At 44.7% G+C, this 20,062-nt stretch overlaps 1 protein-coding gene across 15 annotated transcripts in view; it reads left to right on the forward strand.

Annotated features, from left to right (window-relative positions):
* The window catches only part of UNC80 (unc-80 homolog, NALCN channel complex subunit), a 120,939-nt gene that overhangs the window by 83,487 nt on the left and 17,390 nt on the right, over nt 1-20,062 (forward strand). For all 15 annotated transcript variants that reach the window (XM_050339282.1, XM_050339276.1, XM_050339278.1 and 12 more), the window contains 14 exons: nt 1,086-1,220; nt 1,908-2,046; nt 3,670-3,766; nt 4,444-4,614; nt 4,824-4,916; nt 6,977-7,012; nt 7,411-7,629; nt 9,718-9,918; nt 12,217-12,340; nt 14,617-14,742; nt 16,572-16,695; nt 17,430-17,636; nt 18,841-19,025; nt 19,879-20,044. In XM_050339282.1, the coding sequence (XP_050195239.1) occupies nt 1,086-1,220; nt 1,908-2,046; nt 3,670-3,766; nt 4,444-4,614; nt 4,824-4,916; nt 6,977-7,012; nt 7,411-7,629; nt 9,718-9,918; nt 12,217-12,340; nt 14,617-14,742; nt 16,572-16,695; nt 17,430-17,636; nt 18,841-19,025; nt 19,879-20,044 (2,023 nt within the window). The remainder of the gene's footprint in view (nt 1-1,085; nt 1,221-1,907; nt 2,047-3,669; nt 3,767-4,443; nt 4,615-4,823; nt 4,917-6,976; nt 7,013-7,410; nt 7,630-9,717; nt 9,919-12,216; nt 12,341-14,616; nt 14,743-16,571; nt 16,696-17,429; nt 17,637-18,840; nt 19,026-19,878; nt 20,045-20,062) is intronic.

Below are 20,062 nucleotides of genomic sequence, written 5' to 3' on the forward strand. Positions count from 1 at the left end.
ATTTCTTGTTGTCAGCAAATACCAAGAAAATCCTGCCTACCCACACTCCAAATAAGACTTGTACCAGCAGAGAAGTGCAGACAGGTGATTGGAATGGACAGAAAAAGGAAGCACAGAGAAGTTGTTCCTAGCAATTTGTATTGTTTACATAACAGAGAAATAAATCCCACATCTTTGGTAACATATTGGTTTCATAGTTCAGTGGCCAACTCTGAAGGAAATGCCACTCTAAAAACCTTAAAATACCTTAATTAGTGGGTGGCACTGTCAATGTGTTGGAGGACAGGCTAGGAGTCCAAATTATCATGACAAACTGGAGATCTGGTTGGAAAAAAAGGAGAAGAAAACAGATCATGTTGGTCAGCTTACACCTTACTTTCTAATCCTCAGTGACATAAATATGGAAGGGAAAGTAGCTGATTCAGTAGCACCTCTGCAGGACAGAATGTTGGAGTTTTTATAAATCTGAAGCTAAACATGCACCAACAGTATCCTTCTGCTGAAGGATAAAAGAGAAAAATACCTCAAATGCCATTCTGAGGGGCCTATACAGATTTGTATCTTGTGAAAGAAACATGGAATAATTCTCCTGCTCCAATCAGCAGCACTCCTGGACTGGAAGTATTGGCTCTATCCAGCTGGAGGCACTGCAGGGAAAACATCAGTTAACTGAAGAGACTGCAGAAGAACAGGCATGTTCATCTAAAAAACATGTCTTGTCAGAAAGAACTGGAAGATTTGATTAAAAAATACGAAGATGGAGGAAGAAAGCACTAACTGGCTTCTGAGAAGTAAAGTGCTTCTAGGAAGGAGAGAGAAGGAATCTACCTCTGATACACAGGACAAAAATTAATGGACTAAAGGTGTGACAAAGAAGGTTCAAGCATGAAAAACAAACCTTTTTCCTAAGGATAGTTTGTCCCTGAAATGCAATACCAGGGAGGGTGGCCCAGTCTCCATCTTTAAAAGCATGTTAGGCAAACATGTCAGGAATGACCAGGCCATAGTTGATTCAGTCTGGACTCAGGACATGAAGAGTTTCTTCCCCTGTGGTAGTGCCTCCATGTCCTTTTCCATCTGCTCAGGTGTACTCTGACTACGAAAGCAACCCCCAGTTGCGCCAAGCGATCGAGTTTGCGTGTCGCCAGTTCTACGTTCTGCATCGCAAGCCCTTCATCCTGCAGCTGTTTGCCAGCGTAGCCCCTCTCCTGGAGTTCCCTGTGAGTAAGAGCGATTCCCTGGCCTCAGACTGGGGAAACCTGTGCCTGCAGCCAGCCCCTGCCAGAGGTCACAAAGGGAAGACAGAACCAGCTGTTAAACTTATTTCTGCACACTGTTGTGCATCAGCTGATGGAGCAGGGTGCTGAGACAATGGGACACTGATATCCAGGCTAGTAGATGTGGTCTCATTTCAAATTTCTGTTTATAAATATATTATAAAAGGACAATAATGATTTGTAGCTCTTCAATGCAGATCTATTCTTAGAATCCAGCAACAGGAATTAAAAGCTTAATGCCAGGTTTTAGTGCATGTACTCTTAAGACTAGACTAGCCCTGTTTTGAAATATTCCCTTACTACCTTTTAACATTTTAGTGAGTTAAAGCAAGCTAATGGAATCTTAAGTTGAAGTGGGGCTGCCAGCTCTCCCTGTCCATACACAGTAAGCACAGTAAGTCTCTGTCCTTCACAGGGCAGCACGGATCTGTGTGCAGTTTTCAGATCGTGCTCCTGCTGTAGCGCCAGTCTGTTGAGTCAGGCAAGCCTTACCATTTGAGAGTAGTGAGCTCTTGAACTCCATGTGGGCCCTTGGTCAAAAACAAAGGTAGCACACACCTCCAGATAAAGATTCCTGGGATGCACACAGGCCCTCAGGAAACCAGCCATGAATGTTTGTTGTTGGAACAGGATGCCACAAATAACGGAACCAACAAGGGAGTGTCAGCTCAGTGCCTGTTTGACCTGCTGCAGTCTTTGGAGGGCGATACTCCAGACATTTTGGACATTTTGGAGCTGGTGAAAGCAGAAAAGCCTCTCAAGTCATTAGGTAACAGCAAAGCACCCTTTTTTCAATTCTGGTTTGTTGTTTAATGATTCAGCATATATTTGATGCAGTATGATTTCTTCAGGGCCCTTCTCTTCTCCCAGAATGCTGTCATATTTGTCTCTTAGGCCTCATGAGGCTTTTAAGGTTGGCTTTATCACCACCATCCTTTTGATATTTTCTGCAGGAGGAGAATTATTAACTTACTTCCTTCCAAAGCTACTTTTTCTGCATTAAACCTACTGGTCTTAGACTAGCCCCTGGCATTTTGAATTTTATCATGTGTGGGTGAAGAATAAAGATGCCTAATAAACTGTATCAATCTGACAAGATCATCCTCTGCTCTGCTCCATGGGGGCAGGAAACAAAAGCATCCTCTCCCATGGGCAGACTGTGATTAGTAGATGATGATGGATGCCATTTTAGACATTCAGCAGTGCTGAGCTTCTGGGGGAATGTTATCACAAAGCAGAATATATATGGCTGTATGATGTATGCAGGGCAAGTTATCCATGCGCAACATTTAATAATTTGGCTACTTTGTGACTTGCAGGGAAGTCATTTTTGCTGATTTTTATTAGGACCTTCAACTTATTTTCAACATTTGCATCTTCCATTAAATAATAATTATCTTGATGCACTGTGAAGCCTGTTCAGCCTTAGAGTTAAAGCTTTGTTACATACTGGGATTTTATGATGCTGCACAATTATATCACAAGTTATAATATAAAATAGTGCAGAAATTCTTCCTCTTTGTTGAATGTAGCAAATGTTTATATAAAATCTTTGGTGTTTCTGTGGAGGGCTATTCAAAGACATCTCTGAAAATTCTCAAGTGTGCTTTGATAATGGGACTGTAGATGAGTATGTTGTATATCTGGTATCTTCCATATGAAGATCAGAATTTTCTAAAATATCTGACATCCAAATTCCATTGTTTAAAGTGGTTTACATGTTTTGGGACCTTAACTTTTACTTGGACTCCTGCATACCAAAGTCACTTCTGAAAACGGGACTATAGTTGTATAACAAATATTATTCTTTGGATATTTTAGTTCCTTGGTGCCTGGAACTAATTATCCCCAAAGTTATATTTGTAGTATGGGACTTAAATGCTTTTGAAGACTTTCTCTGAAATCATTAGCAGCACAAACTCACTTTTGTGCTGGCACCCATATGGTTAACAGTATAGAAGGGGCTTGATTTTTGGGAAGCAGAACTATCTTCTGCCATCAGTGGTGTATCGCCATCATTTTTTGTCTGGTGGAAACATCTGAGAAAAAGCAGGGGGACCATAAAAATTGTCTTTAATTTGGCATGTGCTTTAGACTTTGCTTGTGATAGGTGGTGTTTGAAACAGGACTCCAGCAGGCCTTGTGCTTAGCCATGAGTGACCTACTGAGAGCTGTTTCTCACCTACTGAGCCCATGGACATCAGGGTGCAAATGGGAGTGCAGCACATGTTTCCTTTACATAGACAGATTTTTATCAAAAGCCAATGCCCGTTGGGCATTTTTAACATGAGAAGCAAGCAAGTGGAGAGAGGAAAAAGGAAAGTGTGTGCTAGCTCCTTTCATATTCAGTATGACTGTGTGATAGTCTTCTCATATTGCTTTACTCCCTCAGACTTCTGCTATGGAAATGAAGACCTGACCTTTTCCATCAGCGAAGCCATCAAGCTGTGTGTGACAGTGGTGGCCTACGCTCCTGAGTCATTCAGAAGGTGCTAATCTGTTATATTGGTTTGTGCAGACTCAGAAAAGACATTGAAGCTGCACAGGGCATGTGAAAGCAAGGCTGGAAACTGGAGGCAGAGGATACAGAAATGCATTCCAAACTCAGGGCTTCCCTGTGAGGCCAAGCACCACCTACAACACCAGCTCCAAATCCTGCTGGCTGCAGGTCGAAGCAGGATGGCACCTGAAGCAGCAACACATAAGCTGTATTTCCCAGTGGAGATCACACCATTTCCTGCAGGTTTCTGTCATCAGAGAAGCAATGGAGAGGGAACTGGAGGGGGAGAAACAGGCAGCTGGAAAGAACAGAAAGATAAGAGAGCGGGGAGAGAAACTTGCTAAAGTGCAAAGATTAATTTGCAAGAGGAAAACAAGAGAATAAAAGAGTCCGTGAAAGCAAAGATGATAGTTAGCAAATGGATGACATATTTGGAAAATACCTGGAAGTTCAGGTTGTTTTCATTACTGTTATTGCTTCTTGCATCAGCTAATTTTCACCTTAAAATCCCTCATCCAAAAGCTTCTTTGGCTCTGAACTTCTAGTGAGAAGCAAGGAAATCACAAGCCTAGTGAGAGATCCAGGGGTCTTCAGATAGGAACTTAAGCCTCTATCTAAAGTGAGTTTCAGGACTGACAAAGTAAAACAGATTATTATTTTTTCCAGCCTCCAGATGCTGATGGTCTTGGAAGCGCTTGTTCCCTGTTACTTGCAGAAACTGAAGCGACAAACCTCTGAAGTGGAGACTGGGACAGCAGCTCGTGAGGAGATTGCTTCTATGGGTGCTCTTGCCACCTCTTTGCAGGCCCTCCTGTACAGTGTAGAAGTTCTCACCAGGTAACCCACATGGGCCAAAGGTCTGAGCTGCATTTGGTTGTCTGTGAGGGGAGAGGGAAGGCACAGGAGGCCACAACATGCACCTCAGCTTGAATAATGGTTGGGTTTGAGACATGGTAAAATTAGTGCCAGATTTCACCAGATCACAAGGAGGATTTTACTGTGCTTGTTAGATTTAGTGTGCAATGTGTTGTTCACCTCTTTGCCAGGCCTATGACAGCTCCACAGATGAGTCGATGTGACCAAGGCCATAAAGGGACCACAACAGCAAACCACACCATGACAGCAGGTGTGAACACCAGGTAAGTCAGGGGGCTTTTCTTTCATTTTTCTTAACAGGTTTTTTTTTTTTTTTTTGAGTAAGGCAGCATCTCATTGCTTAGAGTGCTTGGCCTCAGAGAGCTGAGGAAGTGCTCTACATACTGTGAGAGAACAGTCACATAAAAAGAGCACATAGCCCAAGACTGCATTTCTAATGGCAACCAAAATACTCAAGACTAGAATTTCTATTTCGAAACCGTGTTATCTAAATAGAAGACCAAGATATCGAAATGGAGAACATGTATTTTAAATTACTTCTTATTTGTTTCTCTTCTTGTATTCTAGAAGTATACTGCCAAAGCAACTATGTCCCTCTTCTTTGTGCTTTGCTTCTTGCTGAGTCCACGGTCAAAGTGACCACTGGGCAGAGCACACTTGGACAGCAGAAGGGTCAGACCCTTCTGGCCTTGTTCTGGGGGACTGAACAGCAGTACAAGCACAAACTGCATGTCAGTTGATACTCACAGACTGGCACCACCTCTAGGTTTCTTTTCTTCCCTTTTACATTTCCTTTTACATTTCCTATGCTCTCCTTCTGTGAACTTGACCTCCACGTTGATCTGTGGGCTTTTTGCAGTTGCAGATAGCAAAGGAGGAGGTGATGGAGAATTTGAGAGAAATGGAAGAATGACTGAGAATATTTTTGCCCTTCTTAAAAAAACCCATCAAAACACTAAAGAACCTTCACATGGAAGAAGGACATGGCACCAGCAAACTATAATACTGCTCCTTGGCCACAGTGGCCATTCCAGTTGGGTTGCTGCAAATTAGACAAGGCTTCTGACAATTTACTCAGTCATAGAGAAAAGGCTTAAGAAATCTTGTTACAAAATCCACCCACAAGCATTTGGGATTATGAAGGTTTTTCTTTGCAGTACTGATTACTTTTCTAGGCAGCTCTGCCTTCTCCTGGCCAGACTATGCCTTACTGTGTTTAAAATCTGAATGTTTGCACTGACCTGGAAAGGGAATTGTCACCTAAGAAAAGTGGGGGCAGCTGTTCTTCCAGAGCTTTCCAAGTTATTGCCTGTCTTTTTTTTTTTGGTATTCAAGGGAGATAGAAATCAGTCTCTGCATGGATCATCAAAGTGCTGCTATGTCAGTTTATGGATGTATAGTCTACACATATTGGTTCATAACTCCTGGAATCAGCCTGGTATTCTTTAAGATCAATTCAGGCATGGATGAAACACATCACTGACTTTCAACCCCTGATCTGAGAAGCAGATAAACTGATAAACTCCTCCATGCTCAAGTCTGAAGTGGATATATGCCATTTACTTCCACTTACTACATTGCCCAGTCTAAGGGAGATAAGGTGCAATGGAAAGTAGTGTTTTATTGTCTGTCTGCTGATTTTGGAGAGCAGTTAATATGTATATGCTGGCAGGCACTGTAGAGATGCCCAATCCTGTGTGACTCAGGCATCTTGATTTGCATTTCCAGATATTTCTAATTATCAGGTGTTCAGTCTCTGATCCAAACTATTTCTGCACTGCTCCAGATTTCCTGCCCGTATTTCTCCTATTGTATTATCATTGCAACAGACATCTGCTGACAACAGCAGGAGTCTGATGATGGTAGAATGATCACTGCTACAGCCTTGGACATGCTAGCCAAGTGGTGCAAGGTTTATTAATGCTTTCTCAACAAGAAGTGTCAAGAGAAAATGACATTAAAACAGAAAAACACACTGAGGTGTTTTTCCACTTGGTGAGGTCTGGATTCATGGAACAGACTGAGCACATAGGGGTAAGTCAGTAAGAGAAATTGCCTGAAAGAGGGCTACGGTTTATAAACTTAAATTTATACTTTCATAACAAGGTGGATAACTGTAGGAATATGTTGTTTGAAGCCAGTTGGGAGGTAAAGGCTGTTCAGTGTGGTAATTATGTGTAGCCATCGTTCCAGTGACACAAGATACCAGTCTCCTCGTGGGGAGTAAACCTCTGGGCTACAACAGTATCACTTCCTTTCAGAAAGGCACAGTTTAGGCATTACTAAGTTGCTGTTTAAAACCTCCCTGTTTCTGTTTCTCCAGGTACCCTGAACAGGGAACCAAACTACACTTTATCAGGTATAGTAAAATCTTTGCCCGGTCTTCCATGACAGATGATGAACTGTTTACATGCACTGCTGCTGTGACAAGCAGCCTTTTTTCAGGGGAGGGCAGCACAGGATAGTTCATATAGAGAAATATTTACATTTTTAGCATTACTTCTTTTTTTTATTTTTTGGGGGGGAGGTTGTTGTTTGTTTGTTTGTTTTGTGGGGGGTTTGTTTGGTTTCTGTTTGTTTTTGGGTTTTTATTGGGTTTTTTGTTGTTGCTTTTTTTTTTAAATTGTAGGTGCAGCTACTTCTCAATTGCAGCAGAAAGCACCTGTTGCAAAAACGAGATGGAGACATCGTTATAATCTATCCCTGCTGAGCCACTGGTATAACACTTCCTGCTTTGTCCCATTTTATATTCTCCAGGGAGAACCTTCACATATTGGAGGAGGGCCAGGGTCTTCCCCGAGAGGAGCTGGATGAACGAATTGCCAGAGAGGAGTTCAGGAGACCACGGGAGTCACTGCTGAATATCTGCACAGAGTTTTACAAGCACTGTGGTCCAAGGCTGAAGATTTTGCAGAATCTGGCTGGTGAGCCCCGAGTGACTTCTCTGGAGCTGCTGGATGTGAAGTCCCACATGAGGTATTCCACTGGCACTCTGCTTTCACTTGCTTATTTCAGGGAGATTCCCCTCTTTTAGCTCTTAAATTTTCATAATAGCAGATGGAAGCACTTTTTGGTAGTGTAGGTGCATCTTGCTGTCTGAAACATGCAGAGGTGGTTTCAGATGTTCCTTAGATTGTACCTGATGCTGCCTGTGTATAAGGAAGCTTCTTTCTGCAAAGCTTCACGTGGTGCTGACCTAGAAGAAGTTGGGAGTAGAGCCTCCTAAGCACCTTGGTCCTGATTCTCTGAGTTTGCTGTTCATGGTAAACACAAAATAGGATAAGTTGCTACTGAGAAGTTTGTCCAGCAACTGGGACAAAAGAGAATGGACCCAATTCTTTTGTCAGTTTTTCATTACACTTGCAGCTGGCAAATACTGTGTTCTTTTCAAGAGAGGTCTTTCATGGTCAAAGGTTACAGCAGAAAAACCAAGGGGTTGATTTGCAGCAGATGCTGAGTTGTGCTCTGATTCTCTTAAATCTCCTGGAAGTGCTAGAAACATCTGTTTGTTGAGGTTGGAACCTGAAGTGCCTAATCACAGATAGCCTTAAATAAAAGCAAACTTCATCATGGTTCTTACATAAATTTGTAAGTGTCATTGAAATGACTGACCACATTTAACCACTGGAGGAAAAAACTGAGTTCTACCTGGAGAGCAGACTTATCAGAGTGTGATGTGATGGCCATGCTCCTGGGAGGCTGACAGGTGCCATTTCAGAGGCTTCAGAAAATAAGATAATATGCCAGTCACTTCAGACAGGCTGAATCTCACCCAGTTTGGGCCATTTAGAAGTTAAATGTTTAGTCTGCAAAAGTCATAAAGATCTAATTGAACCCAATGAAAAAGGGAGGTGCATATCCAATGAGCTGTTTATGCCAGTATTTCAGGAAGATAAGAATTTCCCAGCTTGCTTATTTCTGCATGAACAGAACTAGAAGATTAACTGGATGGACCTCTTAAATTGGGTGAAATGGATCTCACACTTTATAACACACAAGGAAGTTTTCATGTACCATTATATATCACTGATTGCCAAGTGTTAAATTGCCAGCAAGAAGCTTAATTATATAATTTCACAGTGCTTAAGAAAACAGACCTACTCCATAGTAGAACAAAGTAGCTGTAAAAAGGAATAAAGAAAAAGTGGATAAAACCCCACTTTTATTGGACTTCTGGTCAATCTGAAGAATTCATTGCCCTTAATATTGCTAGGCAGATTATAAAGAGAATAGAGAGGTATGTTCCATTAGTTGAAGGCATTTCAGAAAACTCCCCCACAACATGGATAGGATAGTACTGTAATCATCCACTCCAGAGTCTGTTTCAGGGAGTATACAGGTTTATATCCCTTTTATTAGTAGATGTAGCTTTATTTATAGTCTTTGTTTGCCACAAACATTCAAGTATTTCAGTAGATCTTTGTGAAACTACAAGTGTGAGTTAAATGGTGCTGTGATATTTCATAGTCAATGCAGAAAATGCCATCGGAATCTGGGAGGGTTAGAAGAGGCAACACAGTCCGTAGAGGTGTCAGGAGAAACAAAGCTGCAGGGAGTAATCCTACAAAGGGCATGTTGTGTCAACCTACAGACACATTATTTTTAAAATTTAACACCTGAAATTTGCACAGTGAGACTTTTTACAGGAGTAACACTGAAAAACAAGCGTAAACCCAAACCAAATCCATTTTAATAATTTTGAAATTAATTAACATTGACAAATAGGTGTTATGGGGTCTGTATTTCACAGGCATTGGCAATGTTGCGGTCTGACTGACAGCTCAGATACTTTGTTTTTAGCCACACAAATCTTAGCCACACATGATTCCTCATGTTCCTTCGACGCATTTAATGTCAACATAAAAGTAATTTCTGAGACCATTCACGTATTCTTAAGCAGCAATTACAGCAAATCTTAACAGACTGTTTAGAGACCACAGGTCTAAGAGTTTAAATAGCAGCAGTTTTTTACTAGGGTACCAAGGATTTACCTGTTAGTTCATTTGCATGTGTGGAGAAATGCAGGTTGTATTTGACGTTCCCCTTCACGATCCCCGGTTTCAGACTGGCAGAGATCGCACATTCCCTGCTGAAACTGGCACCGTACGACACGCAGACCATGGAAAGCCGAGGGCTCCGGCGCTACATCATGGAGATGCTGCCCATCACCGACTGGACAGCTGAGGCGGTGAGACCTGCCCTTATCCTCATCTTAAAGAGATTGGATCGTATGTTCAATAAAATTCACAAGATGCCTACTCTGAGGTGAGCTGGTACCCTGGAAACCCACGGGGGGCCGTTTCTGATGTTGCAAGCCTTGAAGTGTGGGTATGTCATCTGACTAAAGCTGTCACGTTGCAGTGAATCTTTATAACGTATCAGAAAATCAACAGGTGTTTTTATCTCTGTGTGTGTTTTATGTTGACATTTTTGTTGTGTCTTCTCGTAACAAAAGAAACGCACAGTTATTAAGAACTGCGGAGAGAACTTCCAGAAATCTCATTTCTCTTTCCCCAAAATAAGTCTTCAGATTTTTACCATCTCGCTGCCCTCTTTCTTTATGTTAGCTGTGAGTTGAGGAGATTAATTTTATTTTGTACTGGAAAGGTAAACTGTAGTAAGAGTATTTCCAGCACGGCTATACTGTTCACTGTAAAGACAAAAATAGTCTGGAGCTATGCAGTAGCTTCTGGATGCTCCTGAGTAAAGGGCACAGATCTGCCTCAACTGCTTCAGGTCAGGGGCTAGTGAAAGCCCGGTGCATCACACAGTGGCATTATGGTGCAGGCTTTGGTCATTTCAAGAAGTACTGACTGTGGAGTGTTCCTACCTTGGAGGCAGTGGTTCAAATCCAGCTTGCGTGGTTTAAAGCCTCTCCGCCCCGTAAATTTTCCAGTGATCTCAGTAAAAAGAGTCATTGGTCTTAGTGACCCCCATTGGCATATGTCCTCAATTGCTTGAATCAGTCCCTTTGCTGTCAGTCTCAGCTGAGAAGCCAAATCTTGTTAGAGAACATCAGAATTAGTCCCAGTGGAAATCATCTGTACGCAGAAAAGATGGAGCAAATAAAAGGGAGGTGATCTCTTCTTTCTGGCATCACTATCTATTGCTTTCCTTTGGCTAACAACCTGCTTCAAGAAATTCCTGTCCTTGTTGGAAATTCAGAGGCAGAAATTTTGATACTTGCCCTTCCTGGTGGTTTGATTCTTTGTCATGTCTTGTCTGCTTCTCGCTCATTCTTTCTTTTCTCACTCATACTTTCTTCTGCCTCAAAGGCAGATAAAGGGTCTTCTGTTCCTGAAGATCTTTCCTCTTTATGTAAGCTGAATGGATGTTCATACATTAAAATACCCTGCATATTCTCTCTGTCTGTGCCTGTACCTATGCTTGGCTGAAATTGCTCTTCTGCACACAAAGGGACTCAAAGCCACTGGATCAAATACAGCATCACTGGGCCATCACTGGGTCTCTTAGCAATGGGTCTGGGTGCCAGAGCCCAGGAGCCATCCATTGCAGTACTTACATCACAGTCATACGATGCCTCCTACGGGCACCCCACTCCAAACCCCGTGTCTGTTGGAAGCAGTGCGTGTGTGAGAAGAATACAAGAAAAAAAACACTGTTCTGGAGATCTAAGAACAGTGGATGCTCAAAGATGAATGTATGTTGGTCTGTGTAAGACCGCACATAGTGAACACTTCATCCTCCACGTGTCTCTGAGAAGTCTGGGGAGCTTGACTAGGATATTGTTTAGGCTTGAGCTAACAAGCTATGCCAGCCTTATCTTTCTGTCCCAAAAAGTGCTTAGTCAGATGCTGGCTTATGAACTACACTGACTCCAAAGAGTCAGGCCCTGAGATGAAGGGTGTGAACCACTTTGATGTTACCTATGCTGTGCCTGCTTACAGCTAGGAAGGGGAATCCTTTCGGCATCTGGCACAAGCCCTAAATGTTGTTTTGGTGAAAAAAGCAAAGTGTCAGGGAAGAAAGGATCCTGGAATGAAGGACTGGTGCTGATAGGAAATGAATCATCCCTCCTGCACAAGATGAGGGAGATAAAGATTGTGCTACTGGGTCAGTTTACATTTAGGGCAGTCTGTGTTTATGAGTCACTCTGGCAGAGCAGACCAGACTGCAGAGTAGCTTACAGAGGGCACTCAGATGATGGAGTTTCAGTGAGACCATCCACAAGCTACGTGGAGGACTCACTCTCAGCTGGTAGCATGGCACAGTAGATCTTTTCCCCATACAGGGACACCTGAGACCACTGTCTGGGACTCCCTTTCATTTTTCATCTTTTCGGAAGGAAGTGTCAGGGGGTTGTTGTCGCCAGCACAGCCCCTCTGCTATGTTTCTTGTCTCTCAAACGCCCGGTGTGCTCTGTGGCTCTGTGCTGTCCTGAGCTGCGTGGGTAAAACCTTCTCTCTGTCGCGCACTCTGCGCTCACCTGGGACGTCGCTGCTGTCTGAAACGTTTCCTCTGTGGGCATCACTGTGTGTTGGTTGCGGGCGTCTGGTGGGGGGCAGGAGCCCGTGGCTAACAGCACCTACTGTTGTATTGCAGGCGCCAGGTTGAGTGGGAGCCTGCCAGCAGTTTGATTGAAGGGGTTTGTTTGACACTTCAGAGGCAGCCTATCATATCCTTCCTGCCTCACCTTAGGTCTCTGATCAATGTCTGTGTCAATCTGGTGAGTAGCCACGTGGCAACCCCATGAACCTTTACTAAACCTCCCCCTGCTGTTGACTTCTCTGGACTGAAGACGACAGTTCGTTCCCACTCCTGTCATTTTACCTGTCCCCCTTACCCCTGGCAGGGGGACTTCGCAAGTGGCACTAGAGACAGCAAGGTTCATTTTTGAAGTGGTGCCTGGGGAGATACAGTGACCGGTAGCAGCGGTCAAGCGATTTATTTCCATTCCTTCCCACACACCACTTTGAAGATCCACCTTTGTCAGACTGAGCTGAGAGTTGAGGGCTGCAAGTTGGAGAGTGGGGTGGTGGAGACTGCACACACCTGGTAGACGGGGAGAAGGTGGCACTGGGGGTACCTACCATCCCCAGTGGGGGAAGGGCCCTGGCGGCTCTGTCAGAGACCATCGGGGATTGGTTAGTTAGAAGGGTTTACAAGGTGGATTGACTCCACTGTTTGCAATGTCCCTGGCTTGATCTAGTACAGGTTTGCACTGTACAATGTTCAGATCCCACTCCTGGTAGAGTTTCTGCTCTTAGGTGTGTTATAACAGAGACATGCTTAGCCATTCAGTGATAGACTCCGGTGTTTGTGCAGCTGCTACACTGGGGACAAGCACCCTCTTTGATAGCACTGTAGCCATTTGGGCGAACATTTGTGCTTTCATTCCATGTGGGAAAAAATACAAATAAAGGGAGAAAGGCTGCACTAGCAGTTGTATTGTTATTGGGTTTTATAACATTTTCTCCTAACAAAAATGTTGTAACTTTTTCTAGCAACGACAAAAGAACCTTTCAGGGTTTACCAGTGCTCTGAGGGGCTTTGAAAACAATGATCATCAGCTAAAACGCAGTATCAGGTTTTACCAAGTTTGTGTCCTTCAAGTCCACTCAGCACTCATTGCTTCAAGGGCAGGGAAGCTTCAACCTCTCAGAGTCTGTAAGACATCTTCTTTGTTCAAGCAGAGGTTCAAGCTACCTGCAGCTAAAAGTCAACTCTGAGCATTCAGACTACTTAGAGTTGCTCCATGCAGAGGTTGCTACACAGCTCAAATACAAGTTTGGAATGGACTTCCAGTTTGGCAAGCAGGCATGGCAGGGTGAATCACACCAGCAAGCTCTGCATGGGGCATTAAGAATTGGCCAGTGCTCTAAAAACAGAAAGCTCCACAGTGCTCAAGTGCAGTCATCATGCTTACATTTAGCTGACTGGGAACATCAGGGAGAGCTACCAAGAAAAGGTGTACTCCTACTGCTAAGAGTATTTTAGCTTTAGCTGTCGGAGCTGTGTGCACTGTGAGCCGTGGGAGCACCCTGATTACATGCTGTATCATGTGTAGACCAACTGCATCATGAAGTCCAAAACGAGATCATCCAGGAAGGCTGATCTCAGTGATAATCCATAGTGACATGAAGAAAAGTCTCTGACTCTTTCCCTTCTAAATTGTCGTTTGGTTTTCTGACACAAAACTGGTTACTAGATTTTTCCCTAGGCTAAATTTGGAAAAGAAGCATGTATTCATCTCCCATAAGCTTAGTCATCTGCCAGGTAACTTCTCCCTGTTCCCATCATCTAAATGTGTCTAGTCATGGAGAGAAACAGGCCTGTGATTTAATTCCTCCAGAGGGACACATCCCAAACACTACAAATAACTCTCCTCTAAGAAATGCTGTTTCCTAGTGCTGATATTTCAGGTAGTTCCAGATGAGGTCACATGCAGGTGACTCTGCTTCAGACATCTGGAGTCAGTCAAGTGAGATGAATCATGCTTACAGCTCCTGAGAAGAGACTGTGTTTGAGAGGAATCTGAACATTGTGCAAAACCCGGCTTGGGTCAGACTTAGGACATTATTTTTCAAGTAGATCAGCAAGGGAAGGGAAAAGATGTCCAGTTTCAATGCAGACTTTTTGCTTTGATGATATATTTTTCTTTGTTACAGTTGTCACATGGCGTATCCTCCAACTCTAGCTGTTCCACCAGTCCTGTGCTGGTCATTCAAGGCTGGTACTGGGTGCATTTATAAATGTACCAGGTTACCTGTGCATTCCTCCCATCCTTGCTGGTTCCCTCTTCTCCCCTTCCTTTCCCTGCTAGTACTCCTTCTCCTCACTGGCCCCAGCTCCTGCAAGGACCACTGAGGGGGCTGGTTCTCCTAGATCCACCCCAGCTCAGTGCTCAATGAAAGGCACCTCCATTTCACTGACGTTGGAGGATATGGCATGGATGAAACTGTAAGTAGCCAGTTGTGGTGATGTGCTCTGTTTGTATTGCAGGTGATGGGAGTAGTAGGACCCTCCAGTGTGGCTGACGGATTACCCCTTCTTCATCTCAGCCCTTATCTCTCACCACCTCTTCCCTTCAGCACAGCTGTTGTCCGGCTTGTAGCATTGCAGATACAGGTGTGTCTGCCCTGGCCTGTGGCCAGGCCTGCTAGAGCCTCGGGTTGAGACACCCACTCATCGGTGCTCTGTTTGCTTTCTGCAAAAGCTGGGCAAAAACTGTGGAACATAACACCAAAAACTAAAGAGAAGCAACATGTAAATTCTTCCTCCTTTTTGAAGACTTGAACTGAGCTCAGAATTCATCTGTTGGGGCCAAGTCCACAGCAAGCATCCATCAGCTTAACACTGCCATTGAAGTCCAAGGGAGTTTGGCTGATGGATGCTGTTTAAGGCTCTGATAAGCAGGTTAGGATTCTCTGCGGGATCTAAGGAGTTAGGATAAGCTTCCTACCCTGGAGAGATGGGCCCTGGCTTGGGTCATGTCCATGCAACCCTTCCTGTCTTCCTGTGGGACCGACCACGTGTGCAACTGAGAGTGGAGTTTGTGCTCTTCTGCTCCTTCCTGAGCTGATCACACACTGTGCCAGCACAAAAAGCAGGGCAACTTGGCTTTTCAGCTGCTGAGGCAATGGCATCCCTTTCATCCAGAATAAAAAAGAAAGCATTCTGGACTTTTTGGATAATTTCATCACTACTGCTTTCTCATAACAGTGCCATAACTATTACAGAGTCTTTTTGTCTCTGTAGCCCTTTCTCTTCCAACTAGCGTGAAATTAGTCAGAATGGTGTTCAAAGAAGGAACAAATTTCCTAATCTAGCTCCAACTTGTGTGCTTAAATATGCACTGGCACATCCACTTGAATACTTAGGGAGGTATTTCTGAGCATTAGGGCAGCTTGGGAAGGGACCAAAACACAATGCCGGCTCTCAGAGCATGAGGCACAAAAGCACTTTTTGGTACAAACTGACACAAGTTTCTTCCAGCTCTGAGGCAATGGTTCTTTAATCAAAAACAAATAAAAGGCCCCCTTCACCTTCTCTGAAATATTATTTATTTATTTTTAAAACCAGATACCAAATTAATAGTGGTTTTTAAAGTATTGGGAGCTTTTATTTTTTTTACCCTCTTCTCCCTGTTCACTCATTCCCGAGCTTTAAATGTAATGAAAACCAAACATGTCAAGAAAAACACGAGTAGTCATAATTCCTGATACTTCCAGCAGGACAGGAAACAGAAGTACTTCACACTCCATCAGGAAACATCTTCTCCTGGAATTTCTCAGCCCAGGTCTGCAAGCTTGAGGAGTTGTATTTCACAGCTAAGTCTGTAGGAACTGGGATGCTGTGAATCAGCAGAGGTGCTGTTACTAGACAGTCATTTTATGACCTCCTTAGAGGTGAAAGGAGACCATTCAATTTAGACTTGACTGTGTGTCAAGAAGTAAATGTGCATTTTGTTTATTTTTCAGGAGTTCGTTCTTTGTGTTAGGGAGGATGATGGGGCAGAACAAAAATGTGTTTGGGAATAGCCTCCATGTTTGGACAGCAGGATATTTACATTATGTCATTTGTGCAGTTTCCTCTGGTCTTTTTTTGTTCCCCATAGTCTGGGTCAGATCCTGATGCCATTCACAGAAGTGCAGACCTTAGGACTAACACTCAGCTGACTCCTGTGGGATACGCCTGATTTTATTATTGATGTATAGGAATTAGGAATCTGGGCTTCTTGCATCTTGCCCGTGACGAGAGCAGGTGACCCCTGTGTTACTCTATGAGTTCCTTTTACTCCTGGCTAAGTAGTCTGAGGGCTTCTTATTCAATCAGGTCATCAGTGCTGGTGTTATACTGTGTAAACAGAGTGTCTGGGGATCATCATTCCCCACAGTGACTTGTGTGCATGATCTGCTGATGAAATCGTTTAATCCTTTCTTATTATTACTGCACAGGCTTTGAAAGAAGATTTCCCCCTAAGCCATGTCGTCTCCCCATTCACCAATCAGGAAAGAAGGGAAGGAATGCTTTTAAACCTACTGATTCCATTTGTGCTCACAGTAGGATCTGGAAGCAAAGGTCTGACTAATTTAACAAATGGAATTTTTCTCCCCCTTTTCTGACAACTGATGTTTGCACTTTCCCTGCCCTCTGTATTTTTTTTTTTTTTTTTTACTTTGGTTTTCTGTCACTGGCAGTGTGTCAGCTAAGTGCCCTTTAGGTCTGAGACTGAAAAGAACCCCACTGGGAGAAGCTGTTGTTGTTGTTGTTGTTTTCCTTTGTTTCAGCTGTGCCGTGGTTCCTGAGTCAGGTCTTACACAGATGTGGTCTTGCTTTTGAAACTGGAGTGCAGGGTGCAATAAATCTGTTGTAGCAGAACCCAAGGAGGGGAGCAGAGGTCACAGAACTTGTGTGCTCCTGTGGGTCACAGTCTGCCCAATCCATGCCACTTGTCTGGCACCAGTCTTGCTCCTTGCTTTCTGCTGTAAAGGGTCTTCACTGGTAAATCCGTAAATGAAAGCAAAGAGTAAAGGGAGAGGGGAATGCCAAAAGGAAATGAGACCACTGAGCGGGACATTTCTTTGTGCTTTGTAGCTCTGTGTTCGTGTGTGTTTGTGTTGGTGCTAAAATAAACTTTGCCTTTGCTTGCAGGAGGAGCAGCAGCATAACCAGGTGTGGGGGACGGAGTTTTGGCTTAGGGGACATTTGAGATGCACCCCATTTTGCAACTGAAAAGGGTCTGGATCTTTTGGGTGTCTTTGGTGGGATGTAGCCTGATCTTTCTCTCTCTTTCCCCTCCCAATGCATCTCAGACAGCCCCTGGCTGGAGCAGCCTGAGGTCCTGCTGCTGCTCCAGACCGTTATCAATATCCTGCTGCCACCTCGAATCATCAGCACTTCCCGCAGCAAGAATTTTATGCTGGAGAGCTCCCCTGCCCACTGCTCCACCCCAGGGGATGCAGGGAAGGACCTGCGACGGGAAGGGCTCGCAGAGTCCACCAGCCAGGCTGCCTACCTGGGTGAGTGATGGCTTTTGCTGACCTCCGGGAAGAGACAGAGGTAAAGTGGAGTGCTCGAGACTGTAGAGAGCACCAAAGAAAACCATCTCAGGCAGGACCTAACTGAACTCTTTAGAACTGCTTTAAGACTTGGCCTGAACAAGGGTCCATGCTAGAGAGGGAAGTTAAGAGCATCTCTGGAATATATGGCAGTGTGAGCAGTGCCTGCACTGCAGCTGGAGGAGAGCAAGCACGGGTAGAAGTCGCTCACTTTTCATACTGCCAGAGTACAGCAGTGAAGCCACAAAAGCCCCTGACATCACAGCCTCAGTGGCCCCTGGCTAGCTAGGGCTAAAGGTGATATCTGAGGAATGGGGTAACACTGATGAAAAATTTGCAGTTCACCACTGGTTCAGACCCATGCCCCAACAAACCGGGATACAGATGTGTGATGGCTGAGAAGTCTTGGCTGTCCCATGAAGAAAGATGGACTGGCCAACTTTCCCCAATCCCCAGGCCTCCCTGTTTGCTCCAACCCAGTGCAGCATGGAAAGGGAGAGATTTCTTGTCTCTCCTGTGAGCCAAGTGTTGGTCACTGCTCACTTCAATGAAGAGCATTGTTCTGAACCTCATCGCTGTTCATCCCCATTTGTCATACTGTGCTCTTGTGAACTACTACTGGACCACATTTGTATTTAGGCTACAGTGTGGCCATGACTCTGGTAGCTGCACTGCCAGAAAGGTTCTTTTCATTATCCCATAAATCACCTTCTCAGAAGGCGACTCTTTGTGTGCATATGCTTGATCAAGGTTTTTGCAGTTTTCTGATCAACCGGGGCTGCATTCCAACCCTGAGCTGCTTTCAAAATATCTGAATTTTGGGAAGACAAGAAAACTCTTCAGGGAGGGAAAGGGGGAGATAGAGCAAGGAGATACAGAGGAACTTAGGTATGAAGTAGGAAAATTTCTCTGGAAATGGAACTCCCAGTCCTGATCCTGAGGCCTTTATTACAAGAAGGGTGGTCGCTTCTTTCCTGCCACGTTTGGAGACTGATAGAAAAGACAGTTGTGACTCCAAGGTGTGTGGAAGTGCATGTGCATGTACATGCAAGCATGCCTGTGTAGGTTTGTGCCCACTGTGGCCCCCCTCGCTGCTTCCCCAGTGCTTGTGAAGGACACTGGTATTATCTCTGACTGCCCTTTGCTGGTGTGTGTTCCCCTGTAGCCCTGAAGGTGATCCTTGTTTGCTTTGAACGCCAGCTGGACAGCCAGTGGTACTGGCTGAGCCTGCAAGTCAAAGAGATGGCCCTGCGGAAGGTGGGAGGGCTGGCCCTGTGGGATTTCCTCGACTTTATCGTACGAACACGGATCCCTATCTTTGTGCTCCTTCGGCCCTTCATCCAGTGCAAGGTAACAGTTGCTTTGGCTCCTGACAGATCACGCCTTGAAGGCAAGATATCCCCTATTCCCCAGCTGAGAACAGAGGAACAGCACTCCGTGAAGAACTGTGTGTAGGGAGTTACCTTTCAGAAGTTAGCAGGCCTGAGAACCCTTTGAAACTAAACCACAGGGCTTTTCCCTAGCCGGCACTAAAGAGTACGCCAGTCATCCAGGAGCTCTGATCCGTGGAATACAGCCAGTCTTAGCTCCTCTGGCTGGAAAGTACTATAGGTTGGACCAAGAGAGTTTGCATGTACACTTAATTTTAGGACAGAGACATTCAAAGCACTTCCAGGCATGTGGAGGTGCTGAGCCTGGGTGGGTGTTGGCAGAAATCTTCCAGAAATCTCTCTTCTACATAGAGCCAGGCAATGCAGCCAACAGCCAGGAAGGACCTGGGTGAAGGTTCTGATGGGACTTTTGTGGATGGACAGACAGCTGCTAGGCTGAGGCAGCTGGGGCTTAAGTTCTTCCCTGCTTACCAAGTAGACCAGCACATGGTACTCCAACTTATTTAGCCTATTTTGTCTCTTGGACAGAATAAATCATCGTGGAGGAGGGACCTGTCTCATGTCCAAGGGTAGAACTTTGCATTAGAAGGCCCTCATCCCCATATACGCTGTGACAGTGAGGTTTTTAATATCTGTTCAGTCAAATGTAATGTTGTCCCCAAAAGACAGGTGGAAACCTCGTAGCTGGAGTCAAAATCCTCCTACCTATAAAGAGGATGGTCAGCTGGCTGCAGGCTGAAGCTGGTCTGGAGACTAGTCCCAGTTCCCTGGGCACCATTTCCTTGCCATGCTAACATATCCCAATTTTGCAGCTGCTGGCCCAGCCGGCGGAGAACCACGAGGAGCTGACGGCCCGGCAGCACATCTCCGACCAGCTGGAGAAACGGTTCATCCCGCGCCCACTCTGCAAGAGCTCCCTCATCGCTGAGTTCAACAACGAGCTGAAGATCCTGAAGGAGGCCGTGCACAGTGGGTCGGGTAAGGAGGGTAGGGAGA

This window comes from Myiozetetes cayanensis, unplaced genomic scaffold (assembly GCF_022539395.1).
Source record: "Myiozetetes cayanensis isolate MyiCay16 unplaced genomic scaffold, myiCay2020 scf9, whole genome shotgun sequence".
Classification (NCBI taxonomy): Eukaryota; Metazoa; Chordata; class Aves; order Passeriformes; family Tyrannidae; genus Myiozetetes; species Myiozetetes cayanensis.